This window comes from Balaenoptera acutorostrata, chromosome 9, assembly GCF_949987535.1.
Source record: "Balaenoptera acutorostrata chromosome 9, mBalAcu1.1, whole genome shotgun sequence".
NCBI lineage: Eukaryota > Metazoa > Chordata > Mammalia > Artiodactyla > Balaenopteridae > Balaenoptera > Balaenoptera acutorostrata.
In genome coordinates, this window is record NC_080072.1 from 105,460,352 (window position 1) to 105,484,623 (window position 24,272).

A 24,272-nucleotide genomic window follows, 5' to 3' on the forward strand; every position below is an offset into this window, starting at 1 on the left:
AACAGGGCTGAAACGGAAGGCCGGGGCAGGCAGTGACATGAAAGGACAGGAGAGCTCAGAAAGGGAAGCTGGGGAACACCTGGCCTTAGGGGGTCTGACAAGGTCCGGGGAGTGGAAGGCAGGCCATCCCTGCTGAGGAAGGCGGTTTGTGAGGCTAGAATATCAGGTGGCCCATCCCCGTGGATGGCTCAGGGGTGGAGAAAGTGAGGTCCTCATAGCAGTCCATACGGTGGGAGGTGGGGGAGGTGCTGCTGTCCCCACTTTATAGGAGGGAGAGCCCACCCTCATGAAGGGCACACAGCCCGGAAATGTGAGAGCCTCGGGGCTTCCCGGAGAGGTGAGGTTCTCCAAGATGGAGAGCAGAACCTTTCCACTCCTTGAGTGACTTGTTTAACGGTTGTAAGCCTCAGTTCCCCGTCTGGAAAATGGGGCTAATAATACTATCTACCTCAAAGTGTTTTTGTGAGGACTGGATGAGGTGACACATGGGGTGAAATACTTAGCATAGTGTCTGGCACATAGCAGGTGCTCCGAAAATCACAGATGTTATTATTACTATCATTTGTGTCATCTTGATTGCCATCATCATCCCCAAAGGCCCAACCCCTCCCCAGACGTGTTGAGCTATAGTATGCAGTATGGTAGCCACGAGCCACGTGTGGCTTTTTTTTTTTTTTCTGGCTGCGATGCACGGCTTGCAGGCTCTTCGTTCACCGACCAGGGATCAAACCTGAGCCGTCGGCAGTGAGAACACGGAGTCCTAACCACTGGACCACCAGGGAATTCCCCACATGTGGCTATTTAAATTTAAATTTTAATTAAAACTGAATAAAATAAAAAGTTCAGTTCCTTAGCTGCATGAGCCCCGTATGGCTCGTGGCTGCCATATAGGACAGCACAGATGAAGAACATTTCCATGACACTAGAAGGTTCTGTTGCAGAACGCTGGCCTAGAGGTGCTGAAAGAAGCAGGCCCCCTCTAATACCTTCCCCACGCTTTGTCCCTCAGAAGCCCACCACAGGGCTGTTGGCCATCACCCTGGCCCTCCACCTCTGTGACCTGGTGCATATTGCTGGCTTCGGCTACCCAGACGCCCACCACAAGAAGCAGTCCATTCACTACTATGAGTATATCACACTCAAGTCCATGGTGGTAAGTGGTCCCTGCTGGGGAACTGGGTGGGGCGGGCCAGCCTGGGGACACGGAGTGAGTGAGGATGGTCCCAGAGGCAGCTCACCGTGCGGTCACACAGAGAGTCAGATCTGGAACCAAGGCATCTGGGCTCCCAGGCCAGCGTCCCCTGTATTCTGTCTTCCTTCCGAGAGCCGGCATGGGGAGCGGAGCTCCCGGGGCGTGGGCTTACGGGGAGGACCAGGGAGCTGCCTAGGAGTTCCTCAGCTGGCTTCCTTGGCTGTCTCCACAGTGGTCAGGCCACAATGTCTCCCAGGAGGCCCTGGCCATCAAGCGGATGCTGGAAATCGGAGCCGTCAAGAACCTCACGTACTTCTGACTGGGCAGGAGCTGTTCCCATCCGCCTGCTCACCCTGCCGAGTGCCCCCGTCCGTGGCTGTGGGGGGTGCCCGGTGCCAGCCTGGACTCAGCCTCCGCTGCGTGGGGAGGAGGCCAGGTCTGAGACGAGGCTGTGTCCCTGGCTGCTCTGGTGGAGGCCAGATCGAGTCAGGGTGGCGGCCGTGAGGCAGCAGGAGCCCGGCCAAGGCACGGGGCTTGTTGCCGTGGCATCCCCTCTCTGCCAGCGCCGGGAGATTATTTAACGGGCTATTTAATTAAGGGGTAGGAACATGCTGTGGGCTGGCCCCGTGGCATCCAGAGAAGGGGGCATATTACAGCGGTCTGCTCACTTTTTACACAAAAGTGATGGACCCACTTCGGCCTAGACCCAGAGCAGGCCTCCCAGGAGGGCGAGGCGTCTGGAGTGGGTGGTGCCCAGAGTGGGTGGTGCCCTCCAGAGAAGGGCTGCTCCCTCCCAGCAGGCATGGGAAGAGCACTGGCACACGGGTTCCATGGAGGAGAGGACCTAAAAGGGGTTTCAGACTTATTAAACTATTTTTCCTAAAACAGAAGCAGCTGTGATACCCTGTGTCCTTTCAGAGCGAAGAAGACACGGATGCGTAGTGGGCCACAGCGGTGGGTCCCTCTCCCGGCCATGGACAGGCTTGTTAAAGACCCACTGGGACCCAGAGTGGGCCAGGGTCATTCAGGCAATAATTATTTACTGAGTACAGTGCTTGGTGGGTGCCAAGTCGCGCTTTGTCGCCCTGGCGTAGCAGGCAAGCAAGTGGTGCCCCAAGCAGCCCTGTCTGCTGGACACCGAGCCTGGCATCTGCATCCTGGTTTACCTTCCAGAGGTAGGGAGGGGCAGGAGGATGCCAGGGTAGAGTGGCAGCACCCTCTTCCACCTCCCTTCCTCTCCCTCACCAGCCTTTTTTCCAAAATCTCATTCTGGGAGGTGTGTGTTTGAGGACAGGGGTGGAGACAGACAAAGAAAGCCAAGTTTCCCTTCTCAGATTAAGTGGGAATCATAAAATGGAGTTTACAGAAAGTCCTGCCAGTGGCCCAGGCAGCCAGAATTGGGATAGGCAGGGCATGGGCGGCGTCTGAGGGCTTGGCAAGGCCTGTCAGCCAGTCGCCGAGCCACAGGATGAAATGCTTTTGCCCTCCCCCAGTCTCTAGAATTGATACAGCCCTGCTGTTTGCCTGTCTCTACCCCGCTTTGTTCCTCATCTCCCCAGGCCCTGCTTAGCTGCCAAGTGGGCTTCCTGCCACTCTCACAGCTGTTCCTTTACATCTGGAGCCAGGAGGGAGAGCTGGACCTCCCCCAGAGGGAAGGGACTCACAGCTGTGTTCCTGGCTTTCTTGGAAAGAGTTGAAGCCTTGAGGTTTTGAGACAGCAAGGCTGGGACAGGACCGATAAAGAGGGGCAGAGATTTGGGAGCAGCAGAGGACCACTGCAATGCATAGACAGAAGCCTGGCAGAACACTTTTGCTAGCTGCTCTCCCCCCAGGGGAGAGGGGGAATTCTGAAAGCAAATTGGGCTGCAGCCCCAAGCCCCCTCCCCTCTCCACCACACGGGCCAGCTCCATCCCCCAGGCTTTGTCCTGGGGGGCCTTGCTGACTCCGACAGGCGTCACAGGCGTGAGTGTGTTCGGGGATCTCAGCTCTGCTGATTGCTGATGCTTCTCCAGCTGCTTCTCGTAAGGGTATGCATGGGAGTGTCCAGTTCCCCGTCCAGGCCATTGAAAGTGGCTGTCAGCACATATGATCCAGCTGTCCTGGACTGGGGCCACTGCCTGTTACTGAATGTGCCTAAACTTGAGCCAGAATCCAAACTCATACCCCGCCCCAAACTCCACACGCACGCATGCAGACACAGGAGCGGTTTACATTCTTGCGTGAAGCCTGTCATACCACATGCAGACATAATCACATCCACACATGTGTATGGGGAGGGGGTGTATACTCCCCAAAGTGGCCATTGTTCCCTGGGGGGTGTGCATTCTCCAGGGTGCCCCAATCTAGGTGGATGGAGGCAGCACCGCTCAGCTAAGGAGCAGGCAGTGGAGCTTTGATGTGGACTTGCTGGATGGGGTTCTTTGGCGTTCTGAGAAAGGAACTTCATTCTTCAGTTAGCCCGACCGATGTGAATGAACCGCCGGCCAGCCAGCCTGTCTGGTCCTGATTAAACCGTGCCCCGAAAAGGAGGCAGGCGGGGAAGCAGGGTACAGCAGAGGGAAGGCACTTGGGTGCAAGTCCACAAATCCGGGTCCTCCACCGGGCTCTGTCACTTAATTCTCGACGACCCTGGGCTGATCACTTCTCCACGTCTCTGCCCCAATTCCTACATCCCTTGAAACAAGAGGGAGGGTCCAGCCCATGAGGACCACCTATGCCGGAATTATCTGGGCATAATCAAGAATGGAGATTCTCGGGTCTTACCCAGGCCGCTGCGGGTACGGCCCAGGAATCTGGAATTCTAACAAGCACCCGCAACCACTGCTCCAGTCGTCTAGACTACAGGATGATCTCACAGACCTCTTCCAACTCAACGGTCTGCGTGTACAGCCCAGCCTAATCCCCGGAGCCCTTGAGCCGCGTTAATTAGGCGCACGCGCGGTTTTCTTCGGCGGGCGGGGGCGGGGGCGCGCATGCGTCGTCCGTGGGGGCGCGGGACCGGCCCCGTCAGAGCGGCGCTCTAGCGCTGTGCGCGCGGGAACCTGTCGGCGCGCTGAGAGGCCGGCGCCTCCCTGGCAACCGGTTCCGGGCCTGGCAACGGCCGCTGAGGCCTCGCCCGTCTGCCCGGTTTGCAGCGGAGCCGCGGTTTTCCCAGCGGGTGTCTCCCTGGGCTCGTCTGAGCTCCCGCTGGGCCTCGTTCACGTGACTTACGTTGACTTCACCGCAGGGGCGGGGGTGAAACAGACTAGGACTGGGAGGGAGCGGAGGAGATCTGCTCCGTGCAGTGTAGACTGTGAGGTCCATCTCTCCTCCGCAGAGGCCCGGAGAAGAGGCGGGACTCCCAGCTCGACCTCTTAGCTGGGCAAGACAGAGTTCAGGTCTTTATCTAGCCCAGGAACACATTGAAATGATATACTATAGTCACATCAAGTGGCGTGTCTTAATTTTGAACACTTAGGGTTTTATTTACACTTTCCGAGGACATGAATACATCCAACTGCCTTACCCCAGAGACTGGCCAGCCTGCGAAGAGTTTGAACTCGGAAGCACTTCCGTCCACGAGGCAGTTAGGTGTAAGCGCACACACAACCGTGCTCTGCCACGTAATCTGTAAAATAGTGATTACGCATGCCTGTCTCACAATGAAGTTTTAAGGATCTAGTGGGAATATGTCTGGAAGAACATTGTGTAGACTGTAAAGTATGACATAAATATTAGATTGGAAAGCTACCTTGCATAATGGAAAAATACCGGAAAGCATATGGGACAAGTGAGGTCCATCTGAAGGGCCAAACGTATGCCCAGGTACGGCTAATTACAGAAAAGTCTTTGTCTTCAAGTCACCCACAAGCCAAGGAGAGGAAGGTTAAGACATTGGTCATTGGTAAGCGGACTCGAATGCAGGCTTTGCAGAATCCGACAAAGAACTGTGAGTTCAAACTGCTCTCTGGCAGTGGCTTTCAAGTTGAAGTCAGACGCTCTTAGGGGTTTTTGGAGAAAGGGGTTTCTTGGGTGGCATTATCCGTTTCCATGGCATGCAGCATACCAGGGTAGGTTCCTAAACTAAGGTTGAGAAGTACATCTTCAGAGTTGGTAAGCTCTCCCCTAAACCATCTGACTGTTCTGATGTCTTAATTATAGCTTCAGAAAACTATTTGTTAGTTTTGAGCATTTCCATGGTTTTGTACCAGACGTGGTTCCAGGAAATCTTTCCAACTTAAAAGTTTAAGGAGGGATCTATGTGTGCGTATGTCAGTAGGTATATAGCCTGTTTTCCTGTCCAGTTCTTCCTCAGTGACCTTCCCTCTCTTGTTAGAGTTTGTGGAGATCCTGCACCCGGGAAATGAAGCGGGGAGATGAACCTTGGGTCTCATTAAATGTCAGATTTGGGGGGAGCCCAAATGTACTGGAGGGCTCCACCTCTTAAAGTAAAGGGATTGCTGAGAGCAGGCTGGGGAGACCACAGTCCTGTCTAGGAGCGTCAGCACAGAGGATCTGACAAAAGTTTTTAGGGAAAACTGAAAGTTGGGAGCCAGATTTCAGGTTCCCAGGGCAGACCAGTTGAAAGTACTGCACCCCTCAGCGGAGACGCTGTTTCCTCTGGAGAATCTTGCAAGACTGGGAGGGTGGAGTTGGCGGAGGGAATGAGAGAAATCACCCCAGGGGAATCGAAGTTGGAATTACTGAACTAAGCTGTTCCAGAACCGTCTGTTATTCTGAGGTTTCCTAAAACACTATTTATGTACATCACCAACTTTAACACTTAAGGAGTGTCTTCACTTGCTTAAAAATGTGTTTCTCTCTTGAGGAAAAATATCACAAGGGGACAAGTTACAGTCTGGTAGGGAGATTCTCTCCAGTTCTGTTCTTTTTCTCTGTAGATTTCTGTTCCACTTGCAGCCCTGCATGGCAAGAGAGCTAGGGAAACTTGTAAATAAAACTCAGGAAGTTCTCATCTGAAAATTCTGCTGTAGAAGTCCTCAATCCTTATCTGTATCACTTTATCTCTAATGCCTTCTTCATTCCGTATTTCTCCCATTAGTGTCATGAATTTGTTTTCTAGTCCTTGGGCAGCAAGGCTGTGGCCCTTTAATTTCTTTACAAAGGTGGTCAAGGTGGTATCTTGAGCTCAGTCCCCTTGAACTTTTCTTTGCCTAGTTGAGGGGGGATGAATCCATTCAGGGGGAATGAATCCCTATATTCAGCTCCTATCCTGAGTAGCACTTTTCCTCTTGCATAATGGGGAGTAGATTTCAGAGAAGGTCTATTTAATAAGACCCCACTTCTCCCTAAGAAGACCTGTTTCCTGAGACTTCACATACCTTGTCTTTAAACATGAATACTTTAGATTCATCACAAAGAAGACAGCTATTAAGGAGCATTATATGAATGTTCTCATAGCATTCCAAGATATTTCCAAGGGTCATAGATTGAGAAGCAGTGGAAGGAGATTCCTTTGTGTGACCGGGGCTCCCTGATCAGTGAGCTCAAGGGAGGCTTTTGGCCCAGGGGTTGAGGCTGTTCCGGCCATGTGGGTGGGCCGAGTGGGCTGGTCCAGAGAGGAGCTCTGGGAACATGGAATGGCAGGCAGATATGGGCACCCGGGATGTAGACCAAAACTCAACAATGGATCCTGTGAATGGCATGTTAGAGAGGGAAAGAGTGGATGGTCCTCTCCCTAAAACACAAATGGATTCATCCAGGAAAACAAATCCTTATTTGTTTTTTCCCAGTTTATGACCTAGTTAGGAAGATGGAAACATAGTAGGGGGTTGGGGAAAAGATGATTAGAGCCTTACTGGGTGTAAGAAGTAACTGTCAGAGCAAGGGAATGTTTTATCAGTGACTCAGAGATCGCTTGTAGTTTCGATGCTGAAGCTGTAAATGGCTGGCCTGTGGTTACAGCTCCTAAAAACAGCTTCCTTAAGAGGCTTCTAAAAGGCTTTTTTAAAGGGGAAGTAAATGTCAAGATTTAGTTGAGATGTCATCAGTTTATGTCTAAACATTCATGTTTCTTTAAGCAGGCACCCCCAAGTGGTATTTTAAATAAAAATCTATATGCAAATTAGGATAGTTTTTATTTAAATATTTATACTTTTATTTTAATAAAGAGTTGATTTTATAGGGAAACTTACTAGAGAAGAAACTAATCACAGGACTCCCCCTCGTCTTTTTTTCTGGCCATAAACCGAGCACGATACCTGGGAAGGGCTGATGGGACTCCTGGAGTGTGTACCTGGCAATTTCAGTTCTGATTCCGTAATAGCAAAGGCCACGGTGCCTCGTGTATGCCGCCCCCATGTAGGAAGCGAGAAGCGGAATTCCTGTTGGCTCTTTTCTCCTGTTCTGAGAAATCTCCCAAGGGCTGCTTCACATTTGCTGTTATTTCCCCCCCAGTTCCTCTCCACTCCGGAAGCTCAAAGGCAGCTTCAAGGCCTATTCCTTTAGAGCACTGTTTCAGTAGTCTCCATCAGAGATGGATTTGCTGTGGTGCTCTAGTGCTTTGTATGAGACCATTTCCTGTTCCATGAAAGTTGAAGACGTGATGGAAATAACCCTGGCCTTTCCAGACCGATAGTGAGCCTGAGAGTCAGAAACTGGGCCCCCATCCAGTGACTCGGAGCCAGTAACGAATTGTAAAGCTATCAGAAAACTGGGTCCTGGCCTTGGGAGGGGTGGGGGTGATTTGATACACAGATGAGCTTTCCCAGGGCGTTGTGGTCTTTCCAGGTCATCTGGGGACTGGCGGTGGGGGATGCCAGTCCTGCTTTCCTGCTGGAGCTCTGGCCTGTCCTTGCTCAGCCTGCCCCCGAGGGGGTCCCAGCTCATGGCCTTCAGCGTCGGCCGTTTTCATCTTATTCTAGGATGAAAGTGGCCTTGGGTTTGCACTGTAGGATGGAAACATTTCACAGAGGAAATCATATGTTTAAATCTCGTGCTGTCACTTGTTAGCTCTGTGACCTTGGGCCGGTCTTTTGGCTTCTTTAAGTTCACTCCCTCGTCTGTAAAATGGTAATACTTGGTAGAATTGTGAGAATTAAATGATTACAAATGTGAAGCACTCATTTCAGTTAAGTTGAAATCACCTACAGGGAAATTCAGGGCTTCCCACTGCCTTAATTTTTTTTTTTTTTTTTAACACTTCCCTTTACCAGCTTTTTTGTCCCCTCCTACATGAGAAGTAAATGGAGTCAGAGGGGTTGAAGGACACACACTGCTCAGGCCAGCATCCTTCTCAGTGCCTCAACGGTCCAGAGGCCACCAGAGCCTACTGATTTCCCCTGCCTACGTTCATCTCTTTCACCAGGGCCTCACTTGTGATCTCCTCCCCTTTCGGGGATTCTTTGCTGTGTTTGTGCCTCGGAGAGAGCTCAGGGGCTGGGCCCCGTGTGGCCGAGTCTTGACCGTGCAGCCCCATCTTCCGTGATGCCCACGTTCCCACCCTGGGAGTGTCTGAGGCTCCCAAGGGGGAAGAGGGTTCTGTTCTCCAGGAGATCAGATTTCTTCCCTGTTCTCCAGGTTATTCTGTGCCATAACCTTGGGTTCCAAGAAAGAATGGGTACCTCCATCCTATTATAAGTGCTGTGTGTGTGTTGGGGGAGGATGTGGGCAGGGGGTAAGGGGCAAGGTAGGCTGTGGAGAGGCTTAGGAGGTAGATTTCCCACCCACCTCCAAGGTGGGGAAGACTAGGAAAAATGAATGGACAGATCCTCTTAGGTCATCCTCTTCCTTATTCTAGCACACCAAGGCATTTTGCATCTGATCTTAGATCCTTACTCCTTGCTGGCAAAGGCAAAACGTATATGGGAAGGAAGAGAACTTGTCAAGATTAACCTGGAGCCCACAGGCATCTGTGCTGGGCCAGAAATGGTACCAGGAGCAGGATGTGGGGCTGGGATGTACACTTATATTTCTCACCCGTTTCTACTACCTCAGGCTTGGGTGCTGCAAAGGAAGACATCTAAGGAAGTAGAGGGTTCTGAAGCAATAGGAAATATGGGGGAAGCAGAAACATCCTCTGGGTGGAGGCTCTAGGAAGGCTATGTATACCATCTGTGGGTTGGGGCCATCCAAGGCATCAGTGGAGGAAAGAAGCAGAGACTTTTGTGATGGAGGTTCCCAGGGTGGGTAAGGACTCCCGGGGAAGGTTGGAGGAGAAGGGTCTAAATCTGAGGAGGAACCTCCAACCTTTGGGACAGTGTGGGTTCTCCAGAGTTCCATTTGAGTCCTACCTGCAGAGATGGCATCCTAACTTGGCCCTGTTTATCCACCCTAGCCTGTCTGCCATCACCATGTCAAGCTTTCCACCCAAACAAAGCCATTCTTAGAACATCACTTGAGTCTCAGAGTGTTGGGCTGCTTGGTGGCACAGGCTCTTTGAAGAGGGCCTCCTCCCCTGAACCCCCAACGGAGGGAGCCGCCCTTGCAGAATATTGCTGAGAGAAAGGCCTAGAAGGACCCCTCCAATGTGCAGTCTGACCCCTTGGCCCCTGAGCTGTACTCGGCATGAGTCAGGCGGTTGGTGAGGCCCGGTTTCGTGCGCCCTCTGGGTTGGGCACAACTGCAAGGAGAGGAGTCGGCCCATAGGTCCTATTGTCACCACGGCCAGAGCTCTCCACTGCCTGGGAAAACCAGATCAAAGCAGGGCAAGGCACCCTGCGTTCCCAAAGCATCCTCTGAGCTCTTGGAGTCTTGCTGTGACTCTGCAGGAACAAAAGAACAGAACGCATCTGTTGGAGGAATGACCCCTAACATTTACTCTCAGGTGGCAGGCAGGAGTGAGGTGCAGATATGCTTTCTCTCTTGGCCCAGCAGCCTTACTGAGGACAGGACCATGGTTCCTTGTGTGAATCTAGGCTCAGCTGAGAAGGTGAGTCTCATCACCTTAAAGGCCTGCCCCCTAGTCCCCTCAAACCCCACAGATCCTGGGACACAGTCTCTCCAACGGCTGTTTAAAGAACCCTGACCAGAGAAACTCTCACACTCCTTATATTGACTCCAAATGTGCAGAGGGGAGGAGGGGAGTACACGAAGCAGGGCTGGGTGGGGAGGCTCTGAGTCGCACAGCCTGGCGAGGGGTCCCCGAGGGTCACGCTCCCCCCTCCTTCCCTCCCCCTCCCTCCCAGACGCCAGTCTCTGATTGGGCCAGTCCCACCTCAGAGTCGAGAGGCATCCAGTCCAAGGACGGAACTGGCAAGTATGGACACAAAACACCGAACGAAGTGGGGGTGGGCTCCGGGCCAGTGTGGCAGCCAGGGCCGCTTCTGGCTTCTCAGCCTCTGGGGTCTGCACTAGGAGCGGCAGGGGGCGCTGGGGTCTCTGGGGCAGCTCAGTGCCGGCAAGCACTTGACCCCCTGCTCCCCGGGGCTGTACGGGAACACAGGCACGGTGGGAGTCGGGGGAGGGCTTGCGGGCAGCAAGGGGCAGAGCTCCTCCGAAGCCCGGGGCATGGACCGCAGTTTCATGAAAGCGGAGCTGTAGCTGCCTCTGGAGCCTGTGGGAGGAGCAGGTAGAGGAGGGGCCGCCCGGAAAGGGCCGAGGGCCCAGGGTGGCCAGCACGGAGCCCGTTGCGCTCAGCGGCGTCCTCTGGCCACGTCCCCACCTCCACGCCCCGATGCCCTGCAGCTGGGCCCGTGTTTGTGCTTGATCGGGGCTGCCAGGAAGGTGGTGGCGGGGGCCCTCGGGGCCGTCCTGGAGGCGGCTGCTTCCGGGGTCCTCTGCAAAGTCTCTGTAGAGCCAGGCCGAGCCCCCGCCCTCGGTCCGGGATCCTCAGACGTGAGTCTGCATCCGCCGCTGCAGGGGCCGGCTGGGGTCGGAGTTCTGCGAAGATGACTGGGAGTGGTGGGAGGAGGAGGCCGAGGCCTTGCTCGCCTTATCGAACTGCACGTAGCCGTCCTGCTTGCCGCTGCTGCTGACGCTGCTGTCGCACTGCGTGTCCAGGAAGGAGCTGCTGTCGCTGAGCGAGCCCCGCTGGAACTCCCGCTCACAGAGCTCGATGGACGAGCTGCCCGTGCCCAGCACGAACCTCTGCCCGTAGTCGTAGAGGCGGCCCTGGCCGCTCAGCGTGCTATAGATGTTGGTGAAGGACATGCCTGTGGGCACTCGCTGCTTGCCCGCGGGGCGCAGGTCGGCCTGGCAGCCGGACAGCGAGATGGCGGGGGTGGAGTGGTGCTCCTTGAAGGTGTTGACGCTGTAGTAGCCATTGGTGGGGTCCTGGGGGGCCGGGGGGAGAGCGGCGTCACAGCGCCGGCCGGGCGCCAGTCCCGCCCTCCACGGGGAGGGCCAGGGACACACAGGAGGAAGGGGACAGCGGGAGAGGTGCGGGGGGTGGCGGTCGGGAGGGTCAACCTGGGCAGGATGCTGGCAGGTGTTCAAGTGGGGTCTTGACCGGTACGTTTTGTTATTTCAGGGCAGCTCAAGGCCATGTGAAAACCAGGCTTTCATTGTTTTTTGTTTTAGTCCGGAACTTGGAAACGTTATTAAAAATGTTATTGGTGAGGAGGTCGTGGGAGGGGAGAACTGTGATAGCTCAGCCTTAACTCTCTCACCTCCTTGGTGCTGGGGCGAGAGAGCAGGTGCCTTTGTGGGGGGCTGTCCCTTCTATCTGTGCCTGGATCTGGGGCCTGGGTCATCAGAGCTGAAGACCAGATGCCCGGCGTATCGTGACCCGGGGCTCTTCTTACCTTCAGGTTCTGAAACTCCTTCTCCTCTTCTTTGAGCACCTCCAGCTGCTTCAGGACTGAGTCTTGCTGGAATTCACCCCGGTCCATCTACAACCCAGAAATCGCTGCTCAGTGGGTAGGAGGTGGGCTAATCGTCCACTTCCCCCAAGGAAAAGCCGGAGAAATGCACTCAAAAGATGCTTGCCATCTGTGCCTCCCCTCCCCCCCACCTCTCACTGCCTGGCCCCCCGAGGCAGGTGACAAGAGTCTGGAGGAGATTCCAGATCTCACTGTTGTTCTTGGACCCCCTAGCCCCACCCCTCCTGAGAGCCGGAGACAGAGAGGTGGGTGGGTGCAGGGCAGGTCTCTGAGACCCACCGCCTTCCTTCCCGTGGGCTACGGTTATCTCCTCCAGAGATCTCGCTTTGATTTGGTTCAATTCAGTGAGCTTTTATTGACTTCAGGCCAGGCATTGTGCTCAGGGCCAGGCAAACAGAGGTCAGGAGACATTACAGAACAGCTGTGCTCATCAGGGAGCTGGGCCTGTAGATAAATAACTGCAGAAGCTCTGGGCAGGGGTCAGGGCCCCACAGCTCCTCAGCGGTGCTAGGCTTCATGACGGCCTTGAGAAGGAATCAGTGAATAACTACCTCTGAGGTGCTGGCAGCTAGGGCCTCATCTGCCATTCACAGCAAGGACTTAGATTATTCAAAGTTATCTTCCTGAACAGAGGCCAGAGAGCCTGGGGACAAGGACCACTTCCTGTTTCTCTTTGGTTCTCCAGCACACCTGGTACAGTGCCTTACATACTGTGGTCATTGACCCAAATCCTCTTGGAGTGGAATCATATTTAATTGTGTCTTATTCATTCTTTGATTTGCCGGTGCCCGGCGTGGTGCCTGCCATACAGTAGGACTGTCACAAATGTTATGTTTATGTCAGATGAATGAATGAAGTGGCATGGCGCTCAATTACCGGAAATTAAAAAAATAATTAGACCTAAGGTGAAAAGTAAAGCACACTTGGCACACAGTGGGGTTATTAATGAATGTGAACAGCCACAGTGGTTCTGGTCCTGTGGCACAGAATTTTCTTCCCATGTATCCCTTCTGCACATGACATGATCTGGGCCAGGTTCCCACCCACTCTCAGAACTGGCATGTGTCTTCTCCCTTGTGACTCACTTTCCTGACCTCTTTTTGGAGCCCCACAGAATCAGCCAGCGTACTTCCATCCTGTCACTTCCCCACTAATGCTGCTTTTTTCATTTTCCAGTAAATGCTGTGGCTCTATCTGGACTGAGTTCTTCTCTTCCACCAGATTCAGCTTCTCCGCCCGCCTCTCCTCAGTGTTGGGGCTGTATCGGTGCCGGGGGTGAAGGGAGTGGCGGAAGGAAGGTCTCCCCAGGGGGAGCCCTCAGCGGGTTCTTTTTATCTCCCACTCTTAACTGACGACTGAGTGACCCCCCCCCCCTTCCCTCAGGGTCTGGACTGGAGAACAGTGCAGAAACAGTCAGAGGCAGTCAGAATATCCCAGTGGGAGGGAATGCAAGGTCCCCAGGGGATGAAGGACAGGCGTGGGTACTTCCACACTAGACTCAATAAATCTCATCAACAGAGACGTCCATTCCTGCCCAGGTCTGGACTGTGGTCCCCTCCCTTGTAAGACTGACCGTTCAGCTGTGTCAGACACTATGTTAGGTCCGGGCGAAGTAGACATTTGTCCCTTTGCCTTTGAGGAACGCTGGGATACTTGGGGAGGCTGACGTGTAATTAGAGAAATGCACTATGAAAGAGGAACATGCAAAGTGTTTGGGGAGAGCACCAGGAAAGTGCATAGCTCTGCCAGCCGTGGTGGGGCAAGCCTGGAAAATTGTGGAGGAGGTGACATTTGAGCTGACTCTCAAAGGAGAATGTGAAATTCAACAGACAAAATCTACGGGCCGAGGGAACAGCAGTGCAAAGCCTCCGAGGTGTAAAAGACTCAAGGGCTGGGAACTGCAAGTTCTCCGGGGTGTTGAAGGGCTGGATGCATTTGGCAGGAAGATGGGGCTGGACAGGCCAGAAGCCGCTTCCTGCTGAAGGGTCTTGATGACCCGCCTGGTGCTGGGCTATCCAGTAGATCTGGGGCCACCGAGGGTCTTTAAGTAGGACGGTAACAGGATCAGATTTGCATCTTAGAAGGACCCTTTGTGGGACTCTGGAGGGTGGAGAGTAAAGTGGTGAAAGATTAGAATGTGGGACCACTTGGGAGGATGATGTCAGGGACCAGGGCAGCCGTGGTGAGGCCTGCGCTGAGGAGTTACAGTGGAGAAGAGGCAGGGGCACAGCTCTGAAAAGATTTTGAAGTGGAATTGTCGGGACCTGAAAATCAACTGGATAGAAAAAGAGCAGCAGAGAAAACGTCCGTTCAATTCACTAAACGTTGGTGAGCATCTGCCAGGGACCGTGGAAGGCCCTGGGGACACAGGGATGAGTAAGGCAGCTTGCTCACCATCTAGTGGAGACAGATAAGGAAACAGGTGATTTCACAGCAAAGCAAGTAGCTACCGTTCCTTGAGCCCTCACTGTGTTCCACTGGCTCCAGCCTCTTCAGGGGTTCATCCACTGAGCCCTCACCCCGACCCCATGTACCATGACCTTCATCCCATTTCCTAGAAGAGGAGACTGAAGCACAGAGAGGCCCATGCTCTTGACCCACCTGCTTGCTGCTGCTACTCCAACATATTATAACCGTGACACAGTAGGCACCAGAGTTTTCTAGCAGAGTTTTCCAGGATTTTGTTTGGACAGATGGATGGGTGACGGTCCATCGATGGGGATCAGGAGGAGAAGTGGCCTTGAGGTTGCTGGAGAAGTTATGAGTTTAAAGCAATCCACTTCCCAAAGAGGAACCTATGCTTGTTGCAGACTTCTGGGGAGATGGGGGGAGCAGGGCATGTACTGAATGTTGATAACATCTATGTGTGGAGGATTCTGTGTTATATCACAACATCTTATGGCAATCATGCACATCTTCTCTCCCTACCGGACAGTGGGTCCCTTGAAAGCTGGGACTGCATCTTAGATGCCTTTGAGTCTCCGAGAACCCCAAGCACAATATAGTAGACACACAATAAATCTTTGTTGGCGGAGAATACGAGCACACTTCGTTTTATTGCGCTTCACAAATATTTCATTTTTTATAAGTCCAAGGCTTGTGGCAACCCTGCAGAGGGCAAGTCTCTGGGCACCATTTTCCCAAAAGCATCTGCCGCTCACTTTGTGTCTCTGTGTCACATTTTGGTAATCCTCGAGAATTTAAGACTTTGTCATTATTATCATCTTTGTTATGGGGATCTGTGATCAGTGATCTTTTTTTTTTTTTTCTTTTTGGCCACGCCACACGGCATGTGGGATCCCGTGCCCCCTGCAGTGGAAGAGCGGAGTCTTAACCACTGGACCGCCAGGGAAGTCCCTGTGATCAGTGATCTTTGATGTTACTATTCACTGAAGGCTCAGATGATGGTTACCATTTTTTAGCAATAACGTATTTTTTAATTAAGATATGTACCTTTTTAAAGACATAATGCTATTGCACACTTAATAGACTACAGTATATAGCATAAACATAACTTTTGCATGTACTGGGAAACCAAAAGTTTCACGTGACTCACTTTAGTGTGGTCTGGAACCCAACCCACAGTGTCTCCTAGGTCTGCCTGTAGATGCCTGGCCTGTTACGGGCGGAGAAGCACATCTTGGCTGATGCTTTGCTTCTCAAGAGCATCTAGAGCATCAAGAAGCCTCTGGTTCTGGGAGCTTCAGGGCACAGAGGTCGGGGTGGGGCGGGGATAAGATGACATTCTCACCATCAGCTGCTTGATGGTGGGGTGTTCCTCAGCCTCCCGGCCAGAGGCAGGCTCCTTGTGGACAATCTCCACCCGGATGTCATTCTTGGCTGACACGACACCTTTGAGATCTGGACATAAAATAGGAAAGTGTAGATGACAGAATCAGTTGTCATCTCAGGCGTTAGGGCCTGAGATGTCAAGCTCTCCCCTCCCCTGCAGTGGACCCTCCAGCCCCTGAACTCAGCCGTTTCAGGGCCCGCCTGGTAATAGACCTGTCTGGACGCGCCGTGGGCTGTTGGGACCTCAGAGAACTTTCCCTGCTGCCTCCTGGTTGCACCGCCCTCAGCCTTTCCCTGCCGCTCCCGTGGCATGGGTGGCCATCCCCAGCCATTCGGCCACCTGGTCATCCTACTAAATCCTCACCTCCTTCTAGAAGTCTTCCCTGACCTACTCTGCCAGGCTCTGATCTGTCTGTCCAGAGAATCACACATCTGTTAGAAAGGACCTTGAGATCCCACGGTCAACCTCCCGCCCAAAGCAGAAACGTCCCTGCACTAGTGGTCCAGCTTCCGTAATGGGGAGCTTACGGCTTCTAGAGGAAGAAGCCCATTTATACCTGGAGAGCTCTGTTAGAAAATTCCTGCTGAAATATGCTCCCCTATGATGTCCACTGAGTGGGTGGTGGGGGAGGGCCTGAGACCGCATCACTGGGGGCCCTCAAGAGAGCAAGGCTGCTCAGCTTGGAGGGGAGGACACAGGCAACCTTCTTCCAACACGTGAAGGCTGCCAAGCAGAGGAGGGAGCAGGCTTACCCTGATTATTCTTTTTGTGCCTTACGCTCATAGAATGTCAGAGCCGGGTGGGGCCCTGAAAGTCACATCAGCCGACCCCTTGCTATTACACAGGAGAGAACCGAGGCCTGGAGTGGCTGTGGCTTGCCCAGGGTCACGGGGTGGAAGAGGCGGGACCACAAGACAGTCTCTATTGTTCCCACCGTCTCCACTGTCCCATTTACCCTTTCACGTGTCTGTCTAGCACACGTAACTTCAGAGCTACGCCCAGGACGGAGACTCCAGGCCCACACGATTCAGGAGCGCATCAACACCAGCATTTTATGGCCAACGACTAAAAGACCTTTAGGAGTCCGCACAAAGCAATTCCTTGAACGCCTTTTTTTTTCCTGTGTGGGTGACCTGCTTTTCTGGTTCGACTAGCAGATCTTGGAGGGCAAAGATCACCTCCCCCCACCCCGCACCCTGGGTTTCAATACAGTTCCCGATGGGTGGAGAGTGCTGCGTATGTTCAATCCGAGGTGCTAGCTGATGGCCCTGCTGCATGAAGTTCACTTCCGTCCAGCTCAACAGCAGTGGAGCGCCCACTGTGTACCAGATGCCGAGCGAAGCGCTGTATGTGAAAAGATGCACGAGACCCATCCCTGCCCCAACAGCTCACAGCACTGGTAGGGCCCCTGCTCACTGTACGCCTGCTTACTTGCTCTCCGGGGCAGTCTAAGCCTGGCCTTTTTCTCTGTCCCCCTCCCTGAGCTCCCGGGTCTCCCTCCCGTACTTCTCTGGGAGCGGGCACAGCAGAAGGCCACAATGGTTGCCAGAAGGACGAGGAAGGCCACGCCAGCTCCTACGGCCACCCCGATGATGACGGCCATCGGCACAGCCTCTGTGGGAGAGAAGCAAGCAGGCTGATGAGGGAGCTGGGATAGCCCGCTCTCCCCCAAGATCTCACCCAGTTCCTCGGGCGCAGCCCCTGCCGAGCTGGGGCCAGATCACTGCGCGCGGGCGCTCCTGGGAAAGGCCACAGGGGCCTGGGCAGGCGCGGGCACAGTCCAACAGGGGTCAGCTTGGGCGGGACACGGTGTGGCGGAGAGGGCCTGGGAAAGATGGCAGCAGTGGTGGGGGGAGAGAGGCAAGCAGACACAGGGAGGGGAGGGGAGCGTCGGAGGTGAGAGGCAAGGCTGGTACACTGAGCTCTCCGAGGTGATAAGCCAGGAGAGTCGTTGAGTCCTGGCTTTTCTTTGGAAAGCGACCAGGGTCACTGCCGCTGTTTGTTCGCTTCGCTTTTTCCTTCTCTCCCCTTTCCCAGGTGCAGAGGGTGGGCATGGACCAGCAGCTTTTGGAGAGTTTTCAGGTCTGCGGCAGCTTCCCCTCAGGACCTGGGCATCACAGGTGGTAACTGCCAGAGGCCACGTCTTAGGGGCCGGAGGGCAGGATCACAGCTCCTTCCACCTCTTTCTGTTTTTCTTGTTTCTTCCCTTTTTTTTTTTTTTTTGGGTCGCGCCGCATGGCATGTACTTCCCCAACCTGGGATCGAACCTGTGCCCCCTGCAGTGGAAGCGCGGAGTACTAACTACTGGGCCGCCAGGGAAGTCCTTCCCCCCACCTCTTTAAGGAGAGATGCCCAGTCCTGTTCCCTCCTCTCCTGGGCCAGTCCTCTGGGCAGGAATCCCGGCACTCCACCCCGACAGAGAGGCACCTGGAACTCCAGCTAGACAAAGCTTCACTCCCTGCTGAGTTCCTCTAGTCTGTCTCCTGCCCTAGCCAAGTAGAGATGGGGGTGGGGAGGGTGACGTTAGGCTGGGGTGGGAGCTCTTCCAGACAGTCCTGACCCTTCTGTGTCTGCAGAGGGGGCCTGAGCATATGATGTGGGGCCCTGAGTAGTCCATGGGGGGATAGAACTAGAGAATGCAGGGGCAGGAGAGCTTAGGGCTCAGAGAGTCCAAGCCTCCCATTTAGAGATGGAAACCTTGAGGTCCAGAGAAGTCAAGTGACTTGGTTAAGGACACACAGCTGCCATAGAGCCAGTGCAAATCCGCGTCTCCTCTTATCCGCCCCCTCATCCTGCCCAGCTCCGCAAACTGCGTCCCATGGCATCCTACAAATCTCACATCCTCTGTACAGCCCGGAGCAATGTACTTTACCTCTCTCTCTTTTCTTTACCTGTAAAATAGGATAATTACAGTGCCTGCCTCAGGGCGGGTGTCTGGGGTTTAGATGGGTGAATGCAGGCAGGTAAAGGCTGGCACAGAGCCTGGCACCCAAACTGATCCAAGCCTTTGCCCTCGTGTCTGTGTGGGAAGGAGGACCGCAGCAGATGCAAGGATAGGAAAGACCCTTTTTGAGACTCAGCTGCTGCCCCTACCCACGCTCTCAGTGTGGATGACTGGGGACTCCAGGTATCTGTCCTGAGCTGGAGGTTAGCCTCTCGTCTCTCACTGTCGTTTTCTTTAAAGAGCAAAAGAAAGGAAGAACCCCGCAGACCCTGGCCCCTGGAGACGCTGCTGGGAGGGGGTGGGGTCCCTCTCCCGGAAGGAGCGCGTGTCCGATGGTTGGCAGTGTTGGCCGTCAGGCTGGGGCTTTCCTTCCAGCCCAGGACAGGCACACTGGTGCATTCATCACCTGCCTACTGGAGCCTAAGACCCCTGTAGGGGTGGCAGGGGAGGCGACGGCGAGGGGGTGGGTGCGACAAACACTCGGGGACTGAAAATGGGAGGCGTTTGGGCTGGTCTCAACAGTCAGGGGTGAGACAATGGACTTGACCTCGGCCAGCCCTGTAAGCTTGCTCTGACAGTGAGATGGTTCTGTCTCCAGGTTTGAATTCCTCTAGGAAAGGAAAGCCACGTTGGAAGTTCATTGCTTCTGTGCTTTTGAATTTTATTGATTTGAGTTGAATTTAGTTTCTCCTAGATTCCTAGGGAATTTCCTTGGAAAACTCGGGTCGTGCCTCAGCTGAGCTCAGAGCCAAAGGATGACGGTGGAAGGGTCCTTAACCTCTCTGGGCCTCAAGGTCTGTGAAACCAGAGAACCAGGGAAGCGATATCTAAGGCAGCTTCTGCCTCTGGCGTCCGCATTTCCTTAAGTTGTTAACAGCTGGGGGGTTGTGGTGGTAGCCATCTTATCTGGAGGACTGTCCTGAGTGGGTGGGCGGGGGCAGAGGGAGAGGGTCCTGGGCGGGGGACCCAGGGTGCAGGCACAGAAGAGATGGAGACAGAGGGTGACACCAGCTCAGCGCCAGGAGTGGCCCTGAGGGGCGTCAGGGAGAACACGGCAGGCGTTGATACCATGTGCCCCCCTTGAGCCCGCCTGTGCCCGGCCTGTCGCTCTTTAAGGGGCCGTCCGCCCAGAGGCGAGGGGGTGAGCGGGACCCACCAGGGACTTGCTGAAGCTCCTTCTGGGCCGGTGTGGCGGGAGAACTAGGGCAGGGGACCCCACATCTTCGTCATGGCCTTTGTCGACCCTGTAGGGTCTGGCTTGCCATATCCTGATTCTCTTTTCTGGGTTTCTCCCTGGAGGGCGGGGGGCAGTTGTCTCCTGTGGGGTCCCAAGAGAGAGCAACTCAACCCAGGGAGCCTGGTGACCCCCTTGCTGCCGAGTCCCCGGGGAGAGAGGCACTGCCCAGCGGCCTCAGCCCGGGGGTGGGATGACAGTTCCCCGGGGAATGCAGGAGGGCGGGGAGGAGCCAGCCAGCAGAAAGCATGGGGTCAGCATGGATTATGGCAGGCCACAGCCGGGCTGGGCGGCCCAGGTGTTCTCGGAAGCGATGGCCAAGCTGGTGGTGATGGTGAGAAGCGGGGGTCAGGCGGGGTGAGCTGACCCCAGGGGGGAGGAGTCAGGGCTTCAGAAGAGGAGGGGCCGGAGGAAAGACGGGGAGGGGCAAGAGCCAGTGCCCTGGGCTGCGAGGAGCCTGCGGGGGTCAGCGGCAGCGGAGACAGGCCTCCGGGGTCTCTAGACCCATGCTGCCTGGAGACCCTCTCCCTGCTGCTCTGACTGCACTAAAGCCTCAAGACGGGGGGGAGGGCAGAGAAGTTAGCGGCTGCCCTGGCCTCCCTACCCACACTTTGGGCTCCCTCCGCGACTAGCCCAGCAGTCCCTTCCCCCATCCCGGGGAGTCTCAAGTCTCCTTCGTACCTGCTTCCAGCCCGGCTCCCGACTTCATTTCCGAACCTGTTTGGAAATAAAGCAAGCGTCCACAGCCAGGGCCTGGCTGGCCAGGGTGGGGTGGGACTGGGGGCGGGGGCGGCCCTCTGGAGGGTCTGGGGTGGTTGGGGGCTCCCTCCTGCCTCACGTCTCCAGGATGCTCCACCGATCCGGGCTGGCCGAACTGAACCTGGAGTTCGTTCAGACTGACTTAGAGACTCCAGACGGGTGGGACCAGAGAGAGAGGTCAAGGCTGGGGTGGGAGTTGGCTCTGAGGAGGGGGTGGTGGTGAGAACACTAAGGGGCGGGCAGAGGAGTGGGGCACTGAGGGGAAGACACGGAGGGGAAGCAAGAGTGGACCGGGAGGGTTGGGATGATGTGTGGATGATATTATGCAAATTATGTGCAAAGCATTAGCGAAGCAGCACTTATTAGGGAAGAGGGGTTGGGAGCAATGCGTGGTCCAGAGGGTAGCACTGCGGCCCCAGGGGCCCAGCTGAGACCACCTGCTTGGCCCAGAATCTCTTCCGAGGCCTGACAGCCTGTGGGTGGGGCTTCAGCTTGGAGGGGTCGGAGACCGCCAGGGCCGAGGCCCCCTGGACCGTTCCTGCCTGTCTTGGACTAACCCCCGCTGGCCAAGGGGCTAGATCTGCAGCCCATCTCAGGACCTGGTGTGCCCCTGGCTGGCTGCCTCGCTTCTCTGGAACCCCCTCCGTGCCCCCCTGAGGCTCCCCGCCCTCCGAGCCTGAGTCCCTCCGAGCTCTGCGCCCTTCTGCCCAGCGCTGCCCCGCCGGCCGGGGTCTCCGTCAGAGCACAGCGGTCCAAGTGTCTCCTGTGTCCCCCTGGGGAGCTGCAGACAGCCTGAGGCCAGTCCTCTCGCACACCAGGGATTGCACAGCTCAAGTGCCACTCCTTAGCTTGGCACGGGCACCCTCGGGTTTGGGGCACCTGGACTGGCTTGTTGTCTTAACGGGCTGGGCCAGGCTCCCCGATACGCCCATCCTGGTGCATCCCCGTGGGGACACTGCTCAGAGATCACGCCCCCAAAGGGCCCCAGGGAACTGCTGAGAGCAGGGAAGCCGGGGCCTTCAGGCGACGTGGCGCCTCCTGAGGGGACACCACCCGGGCAGCTCTCCGCCTGCTCGCTTCTGGTGCAGGCCAGTGCCCCTGGGCTCGGGGGAGCTGGCCGGCCGGCAGCGGCTGCGTGGCAGGGGAGGAACGGCCTCCCGCCCACCCGCACTGTGTAGGTGCTGTCCCCCCCAGGGCCCTGGAGGACCTTGCCTGGGGCCCTGCCCTCGCGGGAAGCGGCCGCAGTCCACGGCCCTGGCGGCTCTGGCGGCCCCACCTTGCTCCTTGAGCCGGATGATCTCCGTGTCAGAGCCGAAGCTGTTCCAGGCAGTGCAGTTGTAGATGGTCTGGAAGTCGGCCCGCACGATGTTGCTGATGGTCAGCGTGGAGATGACGCCCTCCTCGGTGCTGACAGTCTCCACCGTGTAGCGGCCCGAGGTCCCCGACTCCAGCACGTTCTCCTTCCAGGACCAGGCCTGCCCAGGTGCGCAGAATTAGGAGGACATCCCGCCAGAGCCACCCCGCCAGGACCACCGTGCCGCCTCCCTGCTCCCGGGCGGACGCTGCCAGGCCCACGCTCATGCTCACCGCCACACGGCACAGGTCGACGCGCACGCCACAACATGTGTGCACACAGCACAGCACACGCAAACACACATCACAACACGGGCACACCTACCGCCCCACCCACAGTGCCGACACGTGTACACACAAGTACGCCCACGTCACAACACACAGCACAGACACGTGTGCACACAGCACACGCACACATCACAACACGGGCACACCTACCACCCCACCCACAGTGCCAACATGTGTACACACAAGTACGCTCACGTCACAACACACAGCACAGACATGTGTGCACACAGCACACACACATGTCACAACACGGGTACACCTACCGCCCACCCACACTGCCAACACGTGTACACACAAGTACGCCCACAACACACAGCACAGACACGTGTGCACACAGCACACACACACATCACAACACGGGCACACCTACCGCCCCACCCACAGTGCCAACATGTGTACACACAAGTACGCCCACATCACAACACACAGCACAGACACGTGTGCACACAGCACACACACACAACACGGGTACACCTACCGCCCCACCCACACTGCCAACACATGTACACAAACAGAGGTTGGGCTGCCACAGAGGGTATTTCCAACGACACGGGGCCTTACGCGGCTCTGTGCTGGAACATTTTCCCAGGCAAGCAGGGGACTCTGGGGCGACGGGAGCCCCTCCGTCAGCTGGGGCCCCTGACAGATGGTGGTGAAGGCCAGCCCCAGGCTGACTGAGTCTGGTTTGGTTACGTTGTGTGTGTCTTTGTTCAAACGTTACGCTCTGAGAGTTGCAGTTGTGAGAACCTTAGTGCAGCTTGGTTTCGGCCGGTGAGCGTTTACCTCTTCTCAGAGCCCTTTCCCGTACACTGTCGCCGCCTGCCCCGCCGTGTTGCCCTGGGCTCTGTGGGGCGTTTAGCTGCACCCTACAATGTCTCCACGTGTCGCCAAATGTCCCCTGGGGGCAGAACCGCCCAGGTTGAGAACCCCTGGCCTAGAGTTCCATTTCCACGAAGAGGAAGACAGTGTGACTATGCTCAGGAGTGAACAGGATATTATCGACACCGGCACGTGTTACACTTAACACTTTAAAAAGATTAGAGTGAAGGGAAGAGGGAGGCGTAGGCATTAGTTCTACATGTGGACTCTTGCCATTTTTGTGTGACTCAGACAGTGAATGAACTGAATGCCTGAGGAAGTGTGTAACGCACCAGCGCTCTAACAAGGTCTTCGTCTACAGGGTGACACCTTAGCTGTTGGCGTGTGCCTCCCACGCCCCTTCTGGTGCTGCCGCCCTGGGGAAAGGTGAGACTGCCCTGTGAACTTGACCTGGGCGGTCTTCTGGCAGGACCGCCTGGGCACTGGGCTTGCCGACAACAGTGTCTCCACCCCTCCCCCGACACCCAACAGTACGGGGAGATGCTCGCCTCTCCGTTTTCCCACCCCAGCTTCTACCAGTGTCAGCGGAACCTGGGTGGGAGACCCCCACTTCTACAAATGCAAGTACCTGGGAGGGCTACGTGTGAGCCAGTCAGGCGGCCCAAGCTGCACTGCGGGGGACGAGGGTTTTGAGGGAGGGGCGGGGAGAATGGAGTGATGCTTTCAGAGGGAAAACTTGCTAACTGGGGCAGCGCTCTCCATGGGCATCAAAGCAGAGGAGGACTGTGGAGGCGCAGAGAGAGGTCTGCCGACTATGAACTGCATCCTGTTTACGATTTTGCTAAAGGCTGGCCTTGAACCCAGGAAAGGGAAGAAATCGGTTTTTTCCCTTCTGCTGCCCTCATTTGCCCTCTGCCCCCAAGATGCAGAATTCGGTTGGAACCATTTGTGTTGGCACACAGCTGAGAGGCAGAGAAGAGTTAAACACACCTGCAGGCAAGGAGCACAGCCTGTCCTGAGAAAGGAGACTGCCTGTGATTTTTGTCTTCGTGATGCCTTTCCAAGAGATACAAGGCAGGAGTAGTTTTCCCCAACGGGGAAAGGCAGTGCAGAGGCAAGACTGACCAGC

At 55.5% G+C, this 24,272-nt stretch overlaps 2 protein-coding genes across 12 annotated transcripts in view; one reads left to right on the forward strand and one right to left on the reverse strand.

Annotated features, from left to right (window-relative positions):
• ST3GAL4 (ST3 beta-galactoside alpha-2,3-sialyltransferase 4) overlaps window positions 1-1,654 on the forward strand; it is a 33,185-nt gene extending 31,531 nt beyond the window's left edge. For all 10 annotated transcript variants that reach the window (XM_057552245.1, XM_057552241.1, XM_057552240.1 and 7 more), the window contains 2 exons: window positions 1,010-1,153; window positions 1,425-1,654. In XM_057552245.1, the coding sequence (XP_057408228.1) occupies window positions 1,010-1,153; window positions 1,425-1,511 (231 nt within the window). In that variant the 3' untranslated portion in view covers window positions 1,512-1,654. The remainder of the gene's footprint in view (window positions 1-1,009; window positions 1,154-1,424) is intronic.
• A 9,307-nt stretch (window positions 1,655-10,961) lies between these two features.
• Window positions 10,962-24,272, reverse strand: part of KIRREL3 (kirre like nephrin family adhesion molecule 3) — a 555,134-nt gene continuing 541,823 nt past the window's right edge. The window contains exons 12-17 of one of the 2 annotated variants that reach the window (XM_007183375.2): window positions 21,960-22,158; window positions 20,606-20,641; window positions 17,253-17,360; window positions 15,705-15,814; window positions 11,876-11,962; window positions 10,962-11,405 (exon numbers count right to left, since the gene is read on the reverse strand). In XM_007183375.2, coding sequence (XP_007183437.2) covers window positions 10,962-11,405; window positions 11,876-11,962; window positions 15,705-15,814; window positions 17,253-17,360; window positions 20,606-20,641; window positions 21,960-22,158 — 984 coding nt within the window. The remainder of the gene's footprint in view (window positions 11,406-11,875; window positions 11,963-15,704; window positions 15,815-17,252; window positions 17,361-20,605; window positions 20,642-21,959; window positions 22,159-24,272) is intronic. The other variant, XM_007183376.2, reaches the window with a different exon arrangement.